Consider the following 22,125-nt stretch of genomic DNA (forward strand, 5'->3'; position numbering starts at 1 on the left):
GAAGGTCAACTTCGCATGCTCGGGCACCCTTGCTAGGCACAGTCTCAATCCCGTCGGGTTCTCTGACTACACCTCCATCCTCTGTCTACACTGCCCATGGGCTTGAGAAACACACCCGGGGCAGGTGTGAGAGCCAGGCTGCTCCCTGGACACACTCATCAATTTCTTTCGTGGAAGAAAACAAGAAGACCATCGTCTTGAGTTAACATTTAGAATCAGGCTGGACTGCAGCTGCAGCAATGAATTCGGGAGAGCAGAAAGGTGGTCTCCACAGTTCCTGCATGTCCAACCAGCAGAAACGTGGACAAAAGGACAGTCTAGGGCTCTGTCAATCTACATGCTTATGCATCACCGAAAATTAATCACTTGGAAAGCTCAACAGTACATGCGGTCAGGGGGAGGGAATCCTTTGCTCAGTTGGGAGTTGACAGAGGAGTTGGCTTGAGTCCAACCACATCACGACAGAGAGGTGTGTGTACGTGTTGTGTCTATATATATTTTTTAAATTAGAAGATAAAAGCTAACTGGGAAATGAAAGTAAACATTAAAGACTGCCACAACAGAAGAAATTATTCTGTGGCATTTGGGAGTTCTTGGTATTCAAGTGCATCACACACACAGAAAAAGACATCTGCTCAGCCAAGTGACACATTTGTCAAGGAAAATATTGTGCAGCTAGCTCAAAAGAGCTGTCTAGAAAATCCTCTGTTCTAGGTTGCTGGAAACCAGAAGTTTCCTCTCACCTGTGTGAACAGAAAGTGTGAAGCAGAGGAAGGTACAGAGAGACAGAGGAAAGGCGATCTCTGGAACCAGGGGAGGATGCTAATGAGCTCAGAGCAAGGAAGGAAGGGCACCTGGGGATGGGCAGGGAGTTCCAGACCAAAGACTCTCCCAGGCCAGGAGGAAAAGAGGACAGTGTAGGAGACCGTGGGGGCTAGTCGAGATTAAAACAGCAGTCACACAGGGGAGAAGAGAAGCAGAGAGTCTGAGGGAGGAGAGGACGGACCACAGGGCAAGCAGAAAGCTCAGCTGCTGTTGTTCAGTTGCTCAGCCGTGTCCGACTCCTTCATGACCCCATGGACTGTAGCCCACCAGGCTCCTCTGTCTGTGGGATCTCCCAGGCAAGGATACCGGAGTGGGTTGCCATTTCCTTCTCCAAGGGATCCTAAATTGGCAGGTGGATTTTTCACCACTGAGCCACCTGGGAAGCCTGGAAAGTCCAGTACGATAGCCTTAAATACTCATCTAGATGCAAGAGGGAAGATGCAAAGGTCTGATGTTTTTCAAGCCCTGACTCTGTGACTAGCATGGCCCTGGGAGCTTGACTCGTTTGAATGTCACTTCTCGTTTTGGCCATAGGGCGGTCAAGAGGGACTCTGTTTTCTGGTTATAGTATTAGGCCAATCATTTCATTTCACTTCTGTGCACCCTGGCGTGGGGGCCCGTCAACCTTGGAGAGCCCCTTGGTCTGGGTAACTGCTGTTTACTCACCAGGAGGAAGGTGGAGTCCCCTGATTCTAGAAGCCTCTCTGACCTCAGGTCTGCTTCAAGGGCCCCTGCTCTGGTTGCCAGAGAACCCTGCAGTTCCTCTCTCAGCTTCTAAAGGAGGCAGCAAGGACACTGTCTGCTAAACTGCCTGTGGGGTCTTTGAGGACAGGGATGACATCTTACCAGTTTTTCTACCCAAGCAGAGGGCTTCGCTTAGACTACATCCTATGGAAAAACTGGAACCAACTTTTTGGTATAAACGCATGAAGTCCCTTCTTTACTTTAGTGCTTGCCTTATCTCTGGCATCACTTCTGCCTCCTGAGCGCCCCTTGCCTCTTAAATCAGACAGGACCCAGGGTCACTAACGGAAGATGTCTTTCTGGTCCTTGAATTTCCTACATAATTGTCCAGATTGCACTGCTGTCACCACCTGTAGAGCAGAAGAGGCAACGGTGGCATAGAAGTGACAATGTATAGATAGACACAGAGGGCGTTATTTAAGCAAAGAAAACAACCTATTTGTCAAAGACATGTTTTTCTATTATTGGGGGCCTGTTCTTTTTTTTTAAGATCATTGACTGCTTCAACATCATCAACCATGACTTGTCAAGCTAGGTTAAATCTTTCCTAACCTCTATTGGCCACATCAAACAACTGAGACATCATCAAGAAAACCAAGGCTGCTTATATATTTGTTAGAATTAAGAAATAAGATCAGTTTATTTAGAGGTTTTTTTGCTTTGATATATGAAATTTCTACTGGGGCATTTCAGGGTCCTTAGAAGATGAGCCAGCAGTGGATTCAGAATCATGTGTTATCTTTCAAGATCTGAGAGTCTTTCTTGAACAATTTGGCAAAGAAGGATGTTACAGCAAACAGACAGCCTACCTGCTAATGATGGGCAACTGTTCAATATTTTATGCCACCTTAAAAAAGTTTCAGTAACTGAAGGTGTTCTCACATTAATTCTTTGCATCAATTATTGACAGAGAATTTAATTTAAAGGCAACTAGCTGGTAACCTAGGGGTAGTGCTTTAAATAATTTATAATTGCTGCATGGGTGTAATCATATTGCTATTGATTACGATCCAGTCACTTCCACGGGTCCGGCAGGTCTTATGCTAATTACTTTTAGTGAGATCACCTTTTTAACTCTGTATTCCCTGGTAACAGGAACTCATTATAAAGAATAATTTAATCAAGTGCAATCTTTCACAGTATGTGGAGACTTGGGAGTGGGGAGGAGACATGAACTCAGGAGAAAGGCAGGAGTTGAAAGCATTATGTCGAGATTTACAGGTAATAGATCTAAAACTGCATATTGTTATCCAAAATACCAGATGGGATCGAGCTGATGGGGTGAAAAACAGGGTATATTGTGGAGGGGTGGTGTAAAATAAATAAATAAAAGGAGAAGATTTAAATAATTTCATTTTTGAGTAAAAATGCCTAAATTCCACTTTATTCATCCCCCTAGGATAAATGTTACTCATTGTGAAGCATACTTGACAATCATTTGGAGGGATTTGGAAAAGGTAATTGTCACTTACTGAAAATGTGGAAGAATGAGGTCCACTGTATGCTCTCTCCTAAAACTTCAAAGTATGTGAAACAATGGAGGTACTTAAACTCTGTATAACAGCTATGAATGCATTTTACTGGAGAATGGCAAATAGACATGGAATTCATGATTATCTCTATATAGCTTCCTCGGACAAGGCTAAAGTTCATAATTGGGTAAAATAAACAGTGAATGAGACAGGGATCAGTAAAAATAGTACATGTGGTATTCAGGTATGGTGTGATCAGGGTGCTGGCTTTGGGAAAAACTAACTTTGGGAAATACTGGTAAGTGAGAAGACCAAATCCGAATGACATCACTCTTTTCTCCCTTTTACTTTGCTCACTTCACCAAAAGAGAGCGAACACCACAGTTATTTGCAAAGAGAAGTGAAAGCATCAGCACCATTCCAGGGAATCCAGGAGGCCTGCCCAGTTTGGACAGTGACTTGTGGATGAGCCATCCTGACTGTTGGCAGGGGAACAGCCTGAGAAGACACAGAGAGGGTGGGAGGGATGCTCAGCAAGAAATGAGGGCTGAGAACAATGAAGAACCAAGGGATGAAGTAAGAGTGTGAGGGGAGGGCTTTATTTATGTGCCTTTGCATTCATTTGTATTTCTTTTGGGGGATTTCATTTTTTAAAAAAATCAGATTTCAATCACAAATTTGTGTCTTTTGCCAAATGTGTGTGTGTGTGCACGCATGCATGTGTGGTTTTACTTCAAAACTATTATAACATTGATTTTGTTTAGAAAAAAAAGTGTGTATGTGTATATAATTCTGTAATAAATACGATGTTTTTGTGCCACTTGGTTTCAGATTTCAGGATATTCCTCATATTGAAGAGAGAGAGAAAGATCCATTTTATGAAAGAAGAGACCTAAGATGGGACACATCATAGTTCATCCACAGAATCTGGCTGACTGGCAAGCAGTGGGAGGTAACAGAAAGTTCATCCTACAGTACGGACTTTTTCCAGAGATAGCAACTGAAACCCTTTTTCTGAAGGTGAGAACAGCATATCTTCAAACTTTGGGTGGCAGCAATTGTAATTAACATGGAACAAAACACGGACCTCTACTTGCAAAAGTTAAAAGAGAGGGAAAAAAAATACCTGCAAAAAACTGTCACCTGCCCACACTGAGAGTTTGCTAAAATACCGAATTCTCACTTAAACCTAACAAAAAGGAAACAACAGATTTCTAGCTTATTCCATTTCCTCTGGGCTAGAGTTTTCTTACTTGGCCCAGTTTTCTCCTGCATGGAGCCATGAGAACACTGGCCAGTTCTCATGGTTACGCAGTGCGCTTAAACACGCTTAAGGCTAGAAGTACTAGGCCTAAACTGCTGAGAGCAGGAATTATTACTTGGAGACACACCGATTCCACTCAGGGTTCACTGCAGCCCCTTACCTGGGGGACCCAGTTTGCAGGGTTCAGGCTCCTGACTCAGGGTATAAATCAGGGGTCTGCAGAAGGTTTCTGTAAAGGGCCAGAGAAAAAATATTTTAGGCTCTGTGGGCCATGTGGTCTCTGAACTACAAATATTTAGCTCTGCCTCTGGAACTGGAAGCAGCCACCGACACAGAAAGAGCATGGCTGCATTTCAATAAATCTGACTTATAAAAACAGATAATGGCCATAATTTGCTAATCACTGGTATACAGACTCCACATTATTGGGTAAAGCTCTATTCCTGAAGGATTGGGCAGATCCTGGAGTCCACAGCACAGGTGGTGAACTTGACCCAAGAGCTGAATCCAGCAAAAGATAGACTCATTGGAAAAGACCCTCACGCTGGGAAAGACTGAAGGCAAGAGGAGAAGGGGGCAGCAGAGGATGAGATGGTTAGACAGCATCACCGACTCAGTGGACATGGATCTGAGCAAACTCCCGGAGACAGTGTAGGACAGGGGAGCCTGGTGTCCTGTAATGTGTGGGGTCGTGAAGAGTTGGACATGACTTAGTGACTGAACAACAACTATGAAAGGGAAGAGAGAGGTGGCGATAGAGGTGAGTGTCAGTCAGTTTCTGGGGAAGCTGAGGGTGGGACGCTGGGGGTTCTGTAGAGACTGATCGGTGATGGTTGCTTTGTTATCAGAGGCCAAGTGGTCAGGAGGACGTGGCAAGTGAAAGGACCCGGGGAAAACAGAGAGGCTTGAAATAGCCACTAGGAGGAAGAGAAGAGAAACCAGACTAAGTAAACAGGATTGCCAGGAAGTGTTGAGAATTCAGTTGCGACCCTAAACTTTTTTTAAAGGAAAATCAGTATCTCACAACTGTATCAACAAGCCCACGAGTGGCAAAGGGCACAGAACTAACTGCAGGCTAGTTTTTTTGCAGGGGGACAGATTCTGTTGTTGATGTTGTGTCTCGAGATGAGCAAGATGATCCCACACCAAGCCACAGGAATATCTCAGAAGACTCAATGGAGACAGAAAAACAAGTGTCGCCTCCTTCCGTGGGGAGATGTTCGAGTCCACTGTCAGAACGAAAACCTCCCCCAGCCTCAACACAAACAGATGAAAGTGATCTTTGAGATCAAGAAGACAGGAGAGCTGGAAACAGGGAGGTTCGCTGTCTAGAGTTGTCAGGTGGCACCAGCTAATGGCACTTTGTGGGCCAAAGAAGTTGGAAATAATAATTTAAAAACTAGCCATGACGAAGCCTCAGAACAACAGGCATCCAGGGCCAAAGTGGCCGCCACTGGGTGGTCACCTGGAGTTTGAGCTCTGAGAAGAGAAGCAGTGAATCAAGAAGACGGGTTCTCCTTCTGCATGTGGTTATGCTACATGAGATGAGTTCTCAGGTCACTTTCAGCAAAGGCAAGGGGAGGACAGAGCCCCGCACCCACTGGCCTGCACCTCGGGTAGGGTTCAGCATCTTTTTGCAGTCATCAGCATCTTTACGAGGCTCACCTTTTAAGAGGAGCCAGCTTTTTGTTGTAAGTGGCACTGACACTACAACAAGAAAGTTCATTTCACGAAGATGATTCATTAAGAAATAAAATATTCATGGCTGACAGCTTGAAGGATCGCCATACAGTTATATTCTAATGCACCTGTCCTCTCTGTCAAGTCCAATGTGCGGTGTCATGTCGCCAGAGTTTTATTTAGAAATTGTTTGTCAGAGCGAGCTTTCTAATGTGAATGAAAAATTCATCCCCTCATTAAGGAGATTTTACATGAAATGTCTAGGATTTTCAATGAACGCCAGGACATGAACCAATTACTGTTAAACACTTAAAGAGACAGAGTCCTAAGCTCACTCAGCAAAAACCTTAATTGCCTAAATGTGGAGAAAATTCGACATCCCGAAAGGCAAATGGGAATCTTGATTTGGAAATATCCTTTTCTTTTGTCACATCTGGAGAACTCTCCTCTTTAAAAGACTTGGGGGAATTCAAACACAACTCTTATATGGAATCCACCTGTATATCATTATATCCGAAAATTTCCGACACATGGACACATGGTACCATGGAATTTGGAATTTTCAGCCACTTGTTCAATTCCTAGGGAAAATGATTAAAATGTCTCAAAAGGGTATTGCATTCTTTCTAGCTATTTCTTACGGTTTTTAAAAAATATACTCCATTGTCTTCATTTTATTTCTACCTTACTTTCATAATTTGTGTAAATATCAAACAGGTGCCATGGAAACAAATATATTTAATGCTTCCAAAATGTTGGGAGTTGCAGGGGCAGGGTGGGGAGGAAAGCCACAACAGATTAAAACACACTCGTACTGCATAGAAAGTCAGGAGAAATCCACAAGGGAATTGCTTGTATAATGAAATAGCATTTTACAGCTATGACAATGGATTAAGTTGACATTGAGACTCTTTGTTGACATATGGTCTAGTTCAGCTTAATCTAGGGTAGAAAATAGTTCACTCTCCAAACCTAGTACTGGATGCAGGCTCCATTACATACATGTGTGTGTGTGTGTGTGTGTGTGTGTGTGTGTGTGTGTACACACACAGCTAGACTGTCACTTTCAACTTCAGAAAAGGCTTGAAACTGACAACATGAAAACTGAAATTTCTCCTTCTCAACCCAGCAGACTGTAAACTTTAAGGATTTCATATTCGCTTTCATATTATGGATGCTTTAGTGAATGAGTGCAAGGAAAAAGCAGACTTGACCAGATAGTTGTTTATTGCCATCTTATAACACTCTTAAAGAGGCTTTCCAAGAGAGGGAGAACTCTAAAAAAGGTCTTTACCATACAGTTGATATAGGTGGGAACCAGATTTTCGGCCTTTGTGCTTGATTATAGCTGACTCCGGAGAAGGCAATGGCACCCCACTCCAGTACTCTTGCCTGGAAAATCCCATGGACGGAGGAGCCTGGTAGGCTATAGTCGATGGGGTCGCTAAGAGTCAGACACGACTGAGCGACTTCACTTTCACTTTTCCCTTTCATGCACCGGAGAAGGAAATGGCAACCCACTCCAGTATTCTTGCCTGGAGAATCCTAGGGACGGCGGAGCCTGGTGGGCTGCTGTCTATAGGGTCGCACAGAGTCGGACACGACTGAAGCGACTTAGCAGCAGCAGCAGCAGCAGCAGCAGCAGCATAGCTGACTCTGCAGTATACACACACACACACACACACACATACATATATGTACATACATATGTATTTCCTTTTCATTTATACATATTTCTTCTTTTATATATACATGCCTTTCTTCATAAAATTTTATATTTTCTTGAGAACAACTGGAGAGTAAAGCATCAAAAGTCTTAGAACAGTTTAGATGGGAGATGCTATTCTAAGAATTTGTCTTTAAATATATTTGCAATTCATAGATGGAATTTTTCACAGAGATGTTCAATGCTGTATTATTTAAAATTAGAAATAACTTAAATGTCCAAAAGAGGAGGAAAATGTTCCTCTGCTAAGCCACGCATCATATTTAGGATTTACTTTTCATATAATACTGAATAAATAAAGCAGGCTATTGAATGCATTAAATGTTTTAAGAGTTTCATGAGGCAAATATAAATGCATTTTTAAAAATGTCTAAAAGGGGTATGGACATATGGGCGATGTTTTACTTTCTTATTTTTACTGTTGCAATTTTCTCTTTCCACTGGTGCTTGCATGCTAGGTCACTTGAGTTGTGTCTGACTCTTTGCACCCCATGGACTGCAGCCCTCCAGACTCCTCTGTCCATGGGGTTCTCCAGGCAAGAATATTGAAGTGGATTGCCATGCTCTCCTGTAGGGGCTCTTTTCAACCCAGGGATCAAACCAGTGTCTTTTACATTTCCTGCTTTGGCAGGCAGGTTCTTTACCACCAGCGTCATCTGGTAAGCCCCTACTGGTACATGTGGATGTAATTAAAAGACAAGTCTAAATATTGTCAGACTGTACACACTGCATATCTAGGTAGGAGAGGAGTGAACACTCTTTACAGACCTAAGTAAGAAAGGGGGAAAAAATCTGTCTATTAGATAAATCAAATTATCAGTTAAAAAAAAGGTTTCCCCTTCATCTTCTGCCATACTTGAGATATTAATGTATTGCGTTGTCCCTATGCAAATTGCAAAAACTATTTACATAAATTCTCCAGTCTACCAAATTGCAACTTGCTCAAATAAATCAGACATCGAGCCTCTGGTTTCTGTGAATTTTGGTGAGCAGAACTCTACGTTAGAAATCGCATCCAATACATTTTTCACAATCTTCCCATAATTAGTTTCACTGGGAAAACTGTGAAGAACTATTTTGCTGCTTTTAAATTCATAATTTTGGTTCAAGAGCCCAGAATAAGATGTTTAGACAGAGTGAAAACTATTTTCTAACAAATCAATGTTAATTTATCTGACTGTTATGGTCTCAGGAGCCAAAAAGTGTTCTTGTACTGAGCTGACAGGAAAGATTTTATCCTGACCAAATGTTATTCAAATATTTATAGGACTGGATAATTTAGTAAAGAAAATACAGATGGAAGAAGGCAAGAGCAATTTTTTTTTTTTTGGTGTTCCTTTCCCATTTACAAATAACAAGAACTATTAAAAAAAAAAGTGGCAAGTGATCAGCAGCCTCCACCCCAGCCTGAGTGAGCTCCTGGAGGAGTGGGTGACCGTTCGGTTGACCATGCTCCACAAACTAAAGGGGCCTTAAGCAGTTCAGCGACTAACGTGACACTTGCCCACTGTGCCATGGGTGCCATTGTGGTCAAGAACAAAACACTGTGCCCTGGGAGGAAAAGCTTCCCAATGACCTGGCTGATGGCCGGATGGTGGCGTCTCTGGGGGTATGAACTGAGGCCGGGAGGGAAATTCAGAAAAAGAAATAAAATGCATGGCCTGTGGTTTACATCCATCACCTAATTTAATTCTCTCAACAGCCATGAGATAAGGTTTGGTATGTGCTTGTGAACTTTCTACTGGAGTTACACATACACTCAAAACCAAATAAAAGCACCAAACACGGTGTCATGAAATGAATTTTCACAAATGGGAAACACCCAGCACCCTGACCAAGAAACAGGACATTAGCAGGATCTGCGAGCCCACCTCATGCCCCCTGCCAGCCTCTGCCTGTGACTCCTAACACACAGAGAGCTTGCTTTTTATTGAACTCATCATAAATAGTCACACAGAATGCCCTCTTCTGCATCTGCCCTCTCTCTCTCTCACCACAGTGTCTGCAAGGTTAATCCACCTTGTTGGGTCTGGTTGTGGGTCATGCCTTCTCATTGGTGTGGGCTGGCCCATTGTGTGAATATACCACAGTGTATCTATTCCTTTTACTTCAGATCGACATTTGGGCAGTTTAGAGTTCTGAGTTACCATGATTAACGCTGCTACACACATTCCTGTACCTGTCTTTCGATCAACATATACTTAGGCGTGGAATTCTAGGGGGATCAGATTTGCTCACGTTCTGGTTTATGTAGACAGTGTTAACAAATCTTCTCAAATGATTATACCAATTATATCATTGCTATGGGCAGAAGGTGTCCCTCTGAAATCCCCATGTTGAAGCCCCTATTTCCCAGTGTGATGGTATTTGGAGACAGAATCTATAAGGAGGTAATTAAGGTCAGGTGAGGTTGTAAGGAAAGGGCCCTAATCTTAGAGGACTTGTGTTCTTTTAAAAAGAGGAAGAGACTCCCTTTCTCTGCCATGTGAGGACACAGTGAGAAGGCAGCCACCTGCAAGGCAGAAAGAGAGCCTGGAACCAAAGCAGCTACACCTTGACCTTGAACTTCTCAGCCTCCAGAATTGTGAGAAGATGAATTTCTATTATTTAACCTCATTGACCTGTGGTCTTTTTGTTACCGCAGTGTAAGATGATTATTACAGTTATCATGAAGTCAGCAGGATTATCTTCCTTGCACAATCTTTTTGTTTTAGAATAATTTTAGCTTTACCAGAAAGTTGCAAAGACAGGACAAAGTTCATGCATACTTGTCAGCCTATTTCCCCAAAGCTCCAAGGTATGTTAAGAAATGAACACTGGGGGACTTCCCTGGTGGTCCAGTGGTTAAGAATCCCCCTGCCAGTGCAGGGGACACAGTTTCGATCCCTGGTCCGGGAAGATCCCACATGTCACAGGGTAATTAAGCCCCTGTGCCGCAACTACTGAAGCCTGAGTGTCACATTTAGGGAGTCCATGTGTTGCAACAAAGACCCCGTGCGCTGCAACTAAGAGCTGACGCAACCAAATAAATAGATATTCTAAAAAAGAAGAAATTAGCATCAGTACACCACTATTAAGTGAGCCAGAGACTTTACGAACTTTGGATTTCACCCAGCTTTCTGCTACTGTCTTTTTTCTGCTTCAAGATCTAACCCAGTATATCACTGGCTTGCACTGAATGTGTTTTATCTCTATTCACTGACAAGAAAAAAAGAGTCCAGATGCGTTAGGGAGCTCGCTCAAGTTCTCAAAGCCTTGAGGTGAGGCTACGACAACTTCAACAGCAGCAAACTTACAGCGCTATTTTCTGAGTCCTTCTGAGTTCCAGGCATGATATGGTGTCATCAACTACTAAATCAGCTTGTCCTGAACACCCACAATTTTCTGGGCCTCTGAGACCCTGAAAGGTGAACCACTGAGATGGTTTCTGTCCTCAGTTTAGTGATGATTCCTTGTGTGGACAGAAGCCATAGAAGTGTGTATCCTGTAGTTCTGTAGCTTCTTCCACACCCCATCATATACTTTGCCTGCAGGACCCATACAAAGCAGGCACCCAGTAAATCTCTGCTGAATGGATGAATGCCTAAGCATTATTAAAAATGATGGTGCTGTAAAAAAAAAAAAATTAAGACATCTGGTATCAACATGATCTTTGTTCACATCTTTGGGGTCTGAGGTACTTCATCGAGCGGCATGTGTGATGGAAAAGACAGGGTAGGGAACCTCATCCTGGTCCTGCCAGACCGCTGTGTCATCTCGGGCAAGTCACTTAACCTCTCTGGGCCTGGTACCCAGGAGCTATAAAGCGAGGATGCCAATACTGTTCTGGTTCCCTAGATATACTTGTCAAAGGCTTTGAAAGCTGTGACATACACTACACACGTTTAGGAAATGCTGGCCTTGTGGTATTTACCTTTAAGAGGAAAAAAAAGAAATCACAGATCAAACGGTGAATACAACTGACCACCAGTTCTTTCTAATGCCAGAGGAAAATGCTTATAACCATCGAGTCGCTATAGGAACCATCTGAAGGAAAATCACTGATCATGCCATGACTTCTTGAGTGATGAATGGAGACCCAGTGTACTACATGCAAATACTGTCCATCCAGATCTCACACCACGGGACTAGGAAGAATGCAATGCAACATGACAGACATACACTACATCCTGTCATAATCAGGCTTGATTCTAAGGCTGGACAGTGATCGCCTCCAGGACACAGCCTATTCTTTTGGTTCCCAGCCAGGAAGCTGCCAAACGGTAGGCACTCCAGAGAGTCTGTGGAATGAATATTCCATCTCCCAGTCTAAATGGGTTGGGGACTCTGATTTTCCCGGAAAATATATTTTGACCAAAACCTGTACATCAGTTTTCTAGAACTCCTGGCCTTCGAGACAATCCTGGCCAAATTAAACTGCAAAAAAAAAAAAAATTTTTTTTTTAAAGATTTTTGCCTGTTGCAGTGGTGACTTGGCAGACAAAATTTTACAAGAAGCCCCAGGGGCTTGAAGAGGGGTCAGTGAATGAGGAAGAGTGTTCTGAAAAAAAGAGAATCAGGGTTTTATAGGTCTCTGTGAGCAAGTCATCACATACAAAAAGGCAGGGCAGTTCTCTGAATTGTGAGCCTATTTTAACTTCAAAACACACTCCCATGTTGGAGAAACACATTGTCTTTCCACTCTCAATGTATCGAGTTCTTTGAAATCCTCAGCTCCCAGAGGTAGGGTTGTCAAAAAATAGCGGTTCACACTTTCGTGAACTCTCCGATGGACCGCCGGTGAGAGTCCATCAGCGAGTTAGGCAAGCGAACTCCCTCGCCGATAATAAATAAGGAGCAAAGGGAATGAAGATGGGCATTTTGGCTGGATTCCAAACGTGAAAACCTGCCTACCCACCTTCAAAATGATGCAAGATTGCAGTTTGTTTAATGTTCATCTTATGTGCTTAATTACCGATAGTGCTTGACTAATTATTTCTTGTTTTGTAGACTATTTAAACAGAGAAGGAAAGCAGCTACACACTTTTGTACCCTGAGTGAGGATTTGTAACTCATTTTTGTAATCGCGCAGATTCCCAGAGGGCTTCATTACAAACACGAAAGAAAACAGGATGCGAAAAGCAGGTGACAGTCTAATTTCCACAGGTACGGGGTAAAGAATTTAGAGTGAAGTAATGGAAAACAAAATAAAAAATAGCCTTTAGATGTTTCCAACCATGTAAAGTGTTTTCATGTTAATAAGAGAGAAAACTGCAAAGGCAGCAAAGACATCTTTGTTTGGGGCTGGCGGCTTTTCTGTTGCCTGACTTGCTCCAACATCTCTGTGAGATCATGAAATAAACCATAAAATAAACTCTGGTTTCCTTACTCACTGAAATCAGTGTTTGTTGAGTTGCATATGGCACCATTGACTTGGATCTTCTCTCTGTTTTCACTCTTCCAACTTTCCTACGTTTTAACAGTGATTCTTGGTCAGATGAAAAACCATGGCACAAGATTTCCAAATGTTTAGAAAAATAAGAGGTTTAAACTCAGTAACAGTACGACAGACTCAAGAGATTCCAGATTGTGAGAAATCAATCTGGGGCATGACGATGTTGTCTCTTGGACAGAAATAGGGTTTATTGGCCAAGAGATCTGTTACCAGTCTGTTTTTTTTTTTTTTTTTTGAGAGAGGTGACTTAATATCCAGGATGGTGTTAGATGTTTGGGGATGTGGAGGAGAGCCTGACAGATCGTGAGCCGTAATCCTGTCCTTAAGGCATCAATAAACCAATAGGAATTTGAGAAGGGCTATCTATGACGTACTCGCTGAGTCTCAAAGTGAGATGCAGACTTCATCAAGCCCCCATTAGCACAGCAATCAGTCAGGCACGCGCTGTTGGCCCCTTTTCCAGGTGAGGAGACTGAGGTTGGTGACCCTGGAGGCTATGATCCTTGCCCTCCGTCTCTTCCTCAGCTTTCCTCCCTGAGCTTTTCTGCCTGAACAAACACTTGGGATCATAGAAGCTAGAACGTGTTGCCAGTGGATTTCAAGAAATCGACTTCAGAAGCTTGGCTGGGATGGGAACCAGACTGCTGGGGGCTGGAGGGAAGGGGGATGTAGAGAAAATGAAGGAGTAACATGGAGGACATTTACTGAAATCTCACAGGGACCAGGCAAGGCGCTACATTCTTCACACACATTCTCTCTTGTCCTCATGGCAGCCCTATAGGTGTTAACAATAATCGCAACAATAGCTAACACGTAAGTGCTAACGTGCTTACTAGCTGTCTATCATGCACTGAGCACGCTTCTACATCCCAGGGAGCAAAAAAAAAAGACAGAAATCCCAATACTTATAAACTTATATTCTAGAGGGCAGAGAATAAACAAAAAGTTCATACAGAGCTGTGTCTATGTCTGCAAGATGTAGTAAGAAATAGAACACAGGGAAGGAAAGAGTCATGAGGCAGTTTGTCATTCTATAGTGAGAGGTGAGGAAAGATTGCACTGAGAAATGGAACATGTGAGCAAAGCCCTGAATTTGAAGAGGAAGAGTGCACAGTGTCAGATGAAAACATTCCAAGCAGAGAGAATGATAAAGGCAAAGAGCCAGGGACAGGGCCACGCCTGGTATGTCTGAGAAGCTGCAGAGGTGAAGCAAGAGGAGAGGAGGTGGACGCAGGTCAGAGGGAGGAGGCAGGAGGTCAGAAGGAGGAGACAGGTCAGAGGGAGGAGGCAGGCAGGTCAGAGGGAGGAGACAGGTCAGAGGGAGGAGGCAGGCAGGTCAGGGGGAGGAGGCAGGTCAGAGGGAGGAGACAGGTCAGAGGGAGGAGGCAGGTCAGAGGGAGGAGACAGGCAGGTTAGAGGGAGGAGGCAGGGAGGTTAGAGGGAGGAGACAGGTCAGAGGGAGGAGGCAGGAGGTTAGAGGGAGGAGACAGGTCAGAGGGAGGAGGCAGGAGGTCAGAGGGAGGAGGCAGGGAGGTCAGAGGGAGGAGGCAGGTCAGAGGGAGGAGACAGGTCAGAGGGAGGAGGCAGGTCAGAGGGAGGAGACAGGCAGGTTAGAGGGAGGAGGCAGGGAGGTTAGAGGGAGGAGACAGGCGGTCAGAGGGAGGAGACAGGAGGTCAGAGGGAGGAGGCAGGTCAGAGGGAGGAGACAGGCAGGTTAGAGGGAGGAGGCAGGGAGGTTAGAGGGAGGAGACAGGCGGTCAGAGGGAGGAGACAGGAGGTCAGAGGGAGGAGGCAGGGAGGTCAGAGGGAGGAAGCAGGTCAGAGGGAGGAGACAGGCAGGTCAGAGGGAGGAGACAGGTCAGAGGAAGGGGGCAGGTCAAAGGGAGGAGACAGGCAGGTTAGAGGGAGGACACAGGTCAGAGGGAGGAGGCAGGGAGGTCAGAGGGAGGAGACAGGTCAGAGGGAGGAGGCAGGCAGGTCAGAGGGAGGAGACAGGAGGTCAGAGGGAGGAGACAGGAGGTCAGAGGGAGGAGGCAGGTCAGAGGGAGGAGGCAGGAGGTCAGAGGGAGGAGGCAGAGAGGTCGGGGGGGGGCAGGGAGGTCAGAGGGAGGAGGCAGGTCAGAGGGAGGAGGCAGGAGGTCAGAGGGAGGAGGCAGGGAGGTCAGAGGGAGGAGGCAGGAGGTCAGAGAGAGGAGGCAGGGAGGTCAGAGGGAGGAGGCAGGTCAGAGGGAGGAGACAGGTCAGAGGGAGGGGGCAGGTCAAAGGGAGGAGACAGGCAGGTTAGAGGGAGGAGGCAGGGAGGCCAGAGGGAGGAGACGGGGAGGTCAGAGGGAGGAGGCAGGCAGGTCACAGGGAGGAGACAGGAGGTCAGAGGGAGGAGACAGGAGGTCAGAGGGAGGAGACAGGAGGTCAGAGGGAGGAGGCAGGAGGTCAGAGGGAGGGGGCAGGCCAAGCAAACAATGAGGCCCTCTCAGTCTGTTGTGAAGACTTTACCCTTTAATTTTCCTGAAATGAAATATACGGAATCAAGTCCTAGATGGACAAAGTAGGACTAACTTTTCGGGCTTCCTCCTCCATCTGGGTAAATGAGAAGACGAAAGAGTTGTCTGAGTGCAGGATCCTCCTCATTACTGATGGAAGCTGATGACTCAGTCCTGACCTGGGAGGGTGTTTAAGGAAAAGTATTTGTTGCTGGAAGAGGTATTTAAATGTCCTGGGGCTCTTCGAACCAGCAGAAATAGGAACCACTTATGTTAACAGGCACAGTAATAAGACTATACGGAGAAAACTCGCATTTTCATACTTTATGCCTTAATTTTAAGTGGGGTTATAAGATTTCCTGTAGGAATTCACAGTGTTATCTTATTTTATGCCCCAAACTAGAAAGAGCATTCCGCTGGGTTTGCCAAGCTGTTAAGATGAAAATATCTGTTTGAGCATAGCATAATAGATGAGGTGTTTAAGGCATTTTCCTTTAGATTTTTGGTTAATCTTCTTTTAGTTAATTTTCTGAGATAAAATCCAGTTATAAATAACCTGAGGGCACCCTAACTGGGCTGTTCTGAGAATGGCGAATCTTTAAGAGCTAGAACTTCTGCCTTTTAGAGATCTCTAGGGGAAGCAGTACTTTGAAAATTATCCAAAGCAAAATAAGTCGAAAGCATTAACAAATTAAAGAGAGGGGGAGGAGAGAGAAGAAAGAGGTGAGTGAGGAAACTTCGTTGACATTCATCAGATGGCAGATCTTACCCTTGAAACTCCTATTTTTCCTTTTTATAAAAAAAAGTCAAACATTCGACATCTATTTGTTGATTACAACAGAGAATTGGTGAGTTTCTATCACAGGAGAGTAACGGGAAATTCATTCCTTTGTACAAAGAAAAGCAGAGCAAAATCCAGGTGAAACCCAAAGTTCAGGAAAGAAGACATGCCCATAAATAAACAGACTTTATTTAGACGGATGTACGGTAGGTGTCATCTTAAAATGAGAAGTTTAAAAGCGGCTTTTAAAGATAGTTGGTGGGAGAAGAAAGAAGAGGGGAAAAAAAAGAAAGAAAGAAACAGAACTTTAAGTGTTCTTCAATGTTACAATGTAAACTGAAATTTATAAAAAGATTATAAGGTAGGATGGGCAAGGACGTCGTGTAAACGGGTTGGAATATGAATCCTTCGTCAGCACAAAAGAGAGGACGTTGGCTGCCAGCCATCTGGAGTGTATATATTATCATGGAGACTGTTTATAAAAATAAGAGAGGGTGGGAGGCCCAAAGTGGGCATAACTCAAAACAAAACGAATCTGTAGGACTAGATAAAGGCGGGTGATTACTCCCAGGTACTCACAGACCGAACAGCAGGAGGAGGAAGGACTGGAACCCGTTTCTACAAAGTAGTAAGAGGGCGGGAGTATCGTTTCTTTAAAAAAAAAAAAGGAAGAAGATGCCCTAGAAACCTGTAAGCCAATAACCCTGTCACCAACTGGAAGATTATCCAGGACATGTGGAGCCTCTGCTGACAAGCACGTTAAAAGGGTACCCAGGGTTGTAATCGAGCAGGAAATTGCCGCCGTGGCTTAGGAAAACCAAGTCTTGCTTATGGGTTTGCCTCCATCTTTTTTAAGCTTCTTTGATAAAAGGTGGCTGGTGAAATGGACTGGGCTTTTGAAGGTACCCACACCTTGAGATAAAGAATATGTAGAATCGGAAAGATTAGCAAGGCCAATTCCTTACAGCCAAAAAGAGAACAAAAAAGATGAACAAGTCACCAAAACACCCTCTCGTCTTAATGTAAAGCCTGACAAATTGAGTTGCCTTTTTTTTTTTTTTAATCCCCAGCCTGGCAGATCAGACGTTTGACAATGAGAGAAAATACTAATCTGGGCCAGAAAACAGAAAGCTCTCATATACCGGGGGAACAATAAACGTGGAGGGTGGCTTATAAAGCGAGATGGCTGCCACCAAGGCCGGCACAGTGAGGTCTATACCAGAATTCTGTTATTGACTCACCAGAAGTGGTAGAGACCTAAGGAAGTAGTGACAAGGGGCGGTGACCTTAGAGCTGGCTCTTCTCCCCAAAAACGCTGCTTAGTCGCATGCTGCTTTCAGTCACCCCTGAACTCAAGACGGGGAGGGCCAGTCCCTGACCCTCTTCAGAATCCTCCGAGTCTCCAGGGAGGGAGGAGACAGTGTGTGTAAACCATCTTACTAGAGATTAATAGCATGCCCAGAAACACTGGCCATGGTGAGATTCCTTTAAGAGGCCAACTCCTCAAAGGCATTCGTGGAATGAGAAGCCATTTGGGTAGAGACGCATGGTTCAAACGCATGCTGTGTTTCTCTTCTTTTTAATGGCTGGATCTATGTGCCTGAAGGGGAACTCTTGGCTTCCTTGAGGTTCTAAGGGATCATTTACCACCTCCTCTAAGAAGTTCCAATGAAAATCAGTTCTACACTTGCATCGCGATCAAATGCACACCTGTGTAGAGGGTTATGCTTGGAATGGTCAGCTAGGTGTTCTGCCAGCCTTTCATTACAGTACTGAGTTACTACATTTAATCACACACACACACACACACACACACACACACATACACATAAACCAGAGGAAAATTCTTCTGTGAACAGACACAGCTGAAGGCATTTTACATTTTCTCCACTGCCCACTGCCAATATGACTTTCAGTCACTTTCCATCTAAGCCCCGAGTGGAGAGTCCAGACACCTTCTGCCAACAACATCGAAACCATCCCACGTGCCAGCCCCAGGCAGGCATGAGTCCAAGCTGCAGTGCGGGGGTGGGGGGGGCAGGCTCCCCACTTAGCACGTGCTGCGCTCTCTCCCTCACTCTCCTGGGATCACGTCTGCTCAGGCTGCAGCTCTCCTGCAGGCACCTCAAGCCAGGCCCCCTACCCTGACCGCTGGGGCTCCTTCCTTACGCTCTCCTGGAGTCTCTCACTTCATCTGTAGAATCCTCGGCATGCCCACTGCTGTGGCCACACATTATACATTTGCTTGGACCTAAGCTGTGCCTGCCCTTCCCCTCTGTTCCCCAAGCTGATACACAAGGCTTGCTAAAGGAAGGGAGCCCTCAAAACATCCTAAATGAACAGGTTATCTTCCAAAGATTAAGTATGCCACTAGCTGAATGATCTGCATTCTTACCACTTCTGCTAGATGGCAAATACTTGTGTCGCTATTAAAAAAAAAAAAAAAATCAGGGTAAAAAGATGGTAAATTTGAAGGGTGATGAACAGGACTCGGGCAGTAGGAGTTAGTCCCTTCTTGATTCTAAGTAGGAGCCAAAGGTCAGTAACTAATGGTATTTGAGTCTCTCTACCTGCAGTAGATTTTTAAAGAATAATTTTTACGGAAGCATAGTACCCAGGCAGAAGATAAGTGCACATTTCAGATTTTCCACAAACTGAATGTACCCATGTGACTGAGGCTCAGATCAAGAAACAGAAGGAGTAAGCATGTAAACAGGGATTTGTGCGAGTGGTAATTACGTGGTAATTTGTGCCACACTGTAATGACAATGGCAACCCAGATGGCGGCTTTGGAGGGCAAAGAGGGGGATGCTCAGAAAGTGACTGGGGGCAGGGTGTGTCCACAGCCTCCAGCCCTGGTTCCAAGCAAGTAGGAGGTATGAGTAGAGGAATGAAAGACGGAAAATGGGAACTTATTAAATTCCTACCCTGTGTCCCATAGTATCTCCACGGATACTCAAAACACAAAGAAAGAAAGAAACCAGTCTTGGTTAGAAGGGTTGACGCCATGGGCAGAGCTGGCTTTTGAAGCCACATTCCAGGTTAAGGGCTGAGAGGCCAGAGCCAGGGTCCGCTCAGGACAGGGCTGGAAGAGCACAGGTAATGGCCAGGAAACGCAGCCTGGTAACAGCTATTTCTCTAGAGTCTGTGTGATCCATTTCCTGGTAAACCTCAGTTGAGGGTTAAGTGGGAATGTCACCATAGCTCCAAAGTCACCTAAGGGTGAACCGGGTCCTTTGAGCCTGGTGTCCTCTGTGGCTTACAGGAGTCACCTTGGACTTCCCAGGTGCAGAAGCATCAGAAACGGTGGTGGACACGCCTGGAGCTTGATCAGCCCATGCCGGCCGCTCGGCTGTCCCTGTGTGCTTTGCAAACATCACAGTGAGGCTTTAAAAATTCGGGCGTCCAGGCTCAAGTTCATCCTCTCCCTCTTCCCACCACCGTGACACGGCTGGCTGTTCAGGAGTTCAGCAGTGCACACAGGTTACAAGACGGAGGACAAAGCCACGGGGGCAGAGAGCCCCTCGCTTCCTGTCTCTAGGCAGCAGCTAGGGTTATTATTCCTGGCTGACTCACCAAAAATAAAAAAAGCCCCAAGAATGCTGGAAATGATTACATCGGTGTTAGAAATGCCATTTGTTCACTGATTTGATATTCAGCAAATATTTACTGAGTTGCTTCTTTGTGCCATGAGAGGTGATGCTTTTAATTGTTTTACCTCGACATTAAATTCCCTGAGGATTGAACCATACCCAGGAGTCCAGGGGACTCTGGCTGGTGGGACACTTGAGATTTCTGAAGTTCTATTCAAGTTTTATTCAGACTTCTGAAGTTTTATTCAAGTTTTATTCTGAATTGGGCAGACGCCTTCAGATTCATAAGCACTGACTAAACTGGAGAGGATAGAGGGGTGACGAGGAAGAAGATGAGGAAAGAAGAGGAAGGACTGTTACATCTGTTAAAAGATCAGAGTTTTTGACAAATGTACAGAAGGACTTGCCTGGTGGTCTGGAGGCTCAGGCTGTGCACTCCCAACGCAGGGGGCCCGGGTTCCACCCCTGTCAGGGAACTAGATCCTGCCTGCTACGACTAAGAGTTTGTGTGCTGCAGCTAAGACCCAGAACTGCTAAATGAATAAACACATCAATATTTATTTAGAAGTTACAGAACACAGCCTGACAGAAAAAGGAACACTGAATCGTGAATCAGGAGACACTGTATCTGTTCCCGGCCATCACGAGACCTTCAAGCTGGGGCCCCAGCTCACTCATCTGTAAAATGAGAAGACCAGAGGAAATGTTTTTTAATGGGTTCCCATGAATCTAAAGGGCTTCCCTGGTAGCTTAGTTGGTTAAGAATCCACCTGCAATGCAGGAGACCCCAGTTCAATTCCTGGGTCAGGAAGATCCGCTGGAGAAGGGATAGGCTACCCACTCCAGTATTCTTGGGCTTCCCTGGTGGCTCCGCTGGTAAACAATCCACCTGCAATGCAGGACACCTGGGTTCGATCCCTGGGTTGGGAAGATCCCCTGGAGAAGGGAACGGCTACCCACTCCAGTATTCCGGCCTGGAGAATTCCATGGACTGTTTAGTCCATGGGGTCACAAAGAGTCAGACACGACCAAGCGACTTTCACTATGAATCTAAAATTTGAACAACTTACAATTCTAAATTTATGTACAGCTTTATATGTGAAGCTATATGTTTTCATATGTAGAAATATTTATAGTTTTAATCCAAAAACACTTTGAAGAGCACAATTATACTGTATACATGTAGAGTATGTGCTTTGCATGAGATGCAGATCTCTGATTGCTGAGGAAATTATATGTATTTTCAAATTAGTGAAATGTATTAGAACCACAGATATTAAATGTCAAAGTTAATGTTGTTCTTTTAAATGTTATCTTAATTAAAATTATTTTAAAATAAGTATTTTATTTCATTAAAAACACTTATGATTCTAACAATGGACAAACATGATATGTGTCTACATATTTAGAGAAATGGGGTCACAGCCATCAAGCAAAACAGAAACCAGAGTGCTGGATGTATATAGAGAGACTCTTGAGGAAGGCGTCACCTGCTTTCCAGAAAGCCTCTCTTAGAGAAGTAAAGGGATTTCCCCCTTCCTGTTTGATGCTGAAGTCCTGCCCTGTGAAAGCACTTAGACCTGGACTTACAAACGGACAGGTGACAGATGGATACTTTGATCAGTGATTTGTAGTTGGTGTAAGAAACCCCCTGGAGGAATGGAAGATGGTTAGGTCCCAGAGACTTTGATCCACGTCACTCAGCTTTCAAAACCTTTGAGCCCACACAAACACAGACTCCTGAGATGGCGATGTAAATGACAACTGCCGTGTTTTCTGAATGTGGTGGTCCCAAGATTATTTGGAAAAAGAGATCTTAGAAGATGGAAATAAACATATACATGCAAACTCATTCCAAAGCAAAATGGTTGACTTTTTTGTTGTTGTCGTTGGCTTTCGGCTCCGCTAAGAGGCTATCTGAGGCAATGCTTATTGTCGTTTGAAAAATAGAGATCTACAACTAGGCAGCATATGTTCACCTAAATCAGGGTGGGGAACGCATTATAAGGAGGCCCCCCACTCCCCACATCTGCAGAAATGCAGCAGAATCTGTCACTGATCATGATGTCCTCTCCCAAAGGGCTCACATGCCACTTTAGACCCTTTTCAACATACCATGTCAACTG

The 22,125-nt window shown here is 44.6% G+C and overlaps 1 protein-coding gene across 5 annotated transcripts in view; it reads right to left on the reverse strand.

The window, feature by feature from the left end:
* Window positions 1-22,125, reverse strand: part of WWOX (WW domain containing oxidoreductase) — a 918,690-nt gene that overhangs the window by 275,472 nt on the left and 621,093 nt on the right. Inside the window, exon 9 of one of the 5 annotated variants that reach the window (XM_081513864.1) lies at window positions 20,536-20,677. The exons of the other annotated variants lie outside the window; for them this stretch is intronic. Within the exon in view, the coding sequence (XP_081369990.1) occupies window positions 20,612-20,677 (66 nt within the window). The 3' untranslated portion in view covers window positions 20,536-20,611. Of the gene's footprint in view, window positions 1-20,535; window positions 20,678-22,125 lie in introns of those variants that run through there. 5 annotated transcript variants of the gene reach the window in all.

Source organism: Giraffa tippelskirchi, chromosome 7, assembly GCF_054371585.1.
Source record: "Giraffa tippelskirchi isolate mGirTip1 chromosome 7, T2T-mGirTip1v1.2.pri, whole genome shotgun sequence".
Classification (NCBI taxonomy): domain Eukaryota; kingdom Metazoa; phylum Chordata; class Mammalia; order Artiodactyla; family Giraffidae; genus Giraffa; species Giraffa tippelskirchi.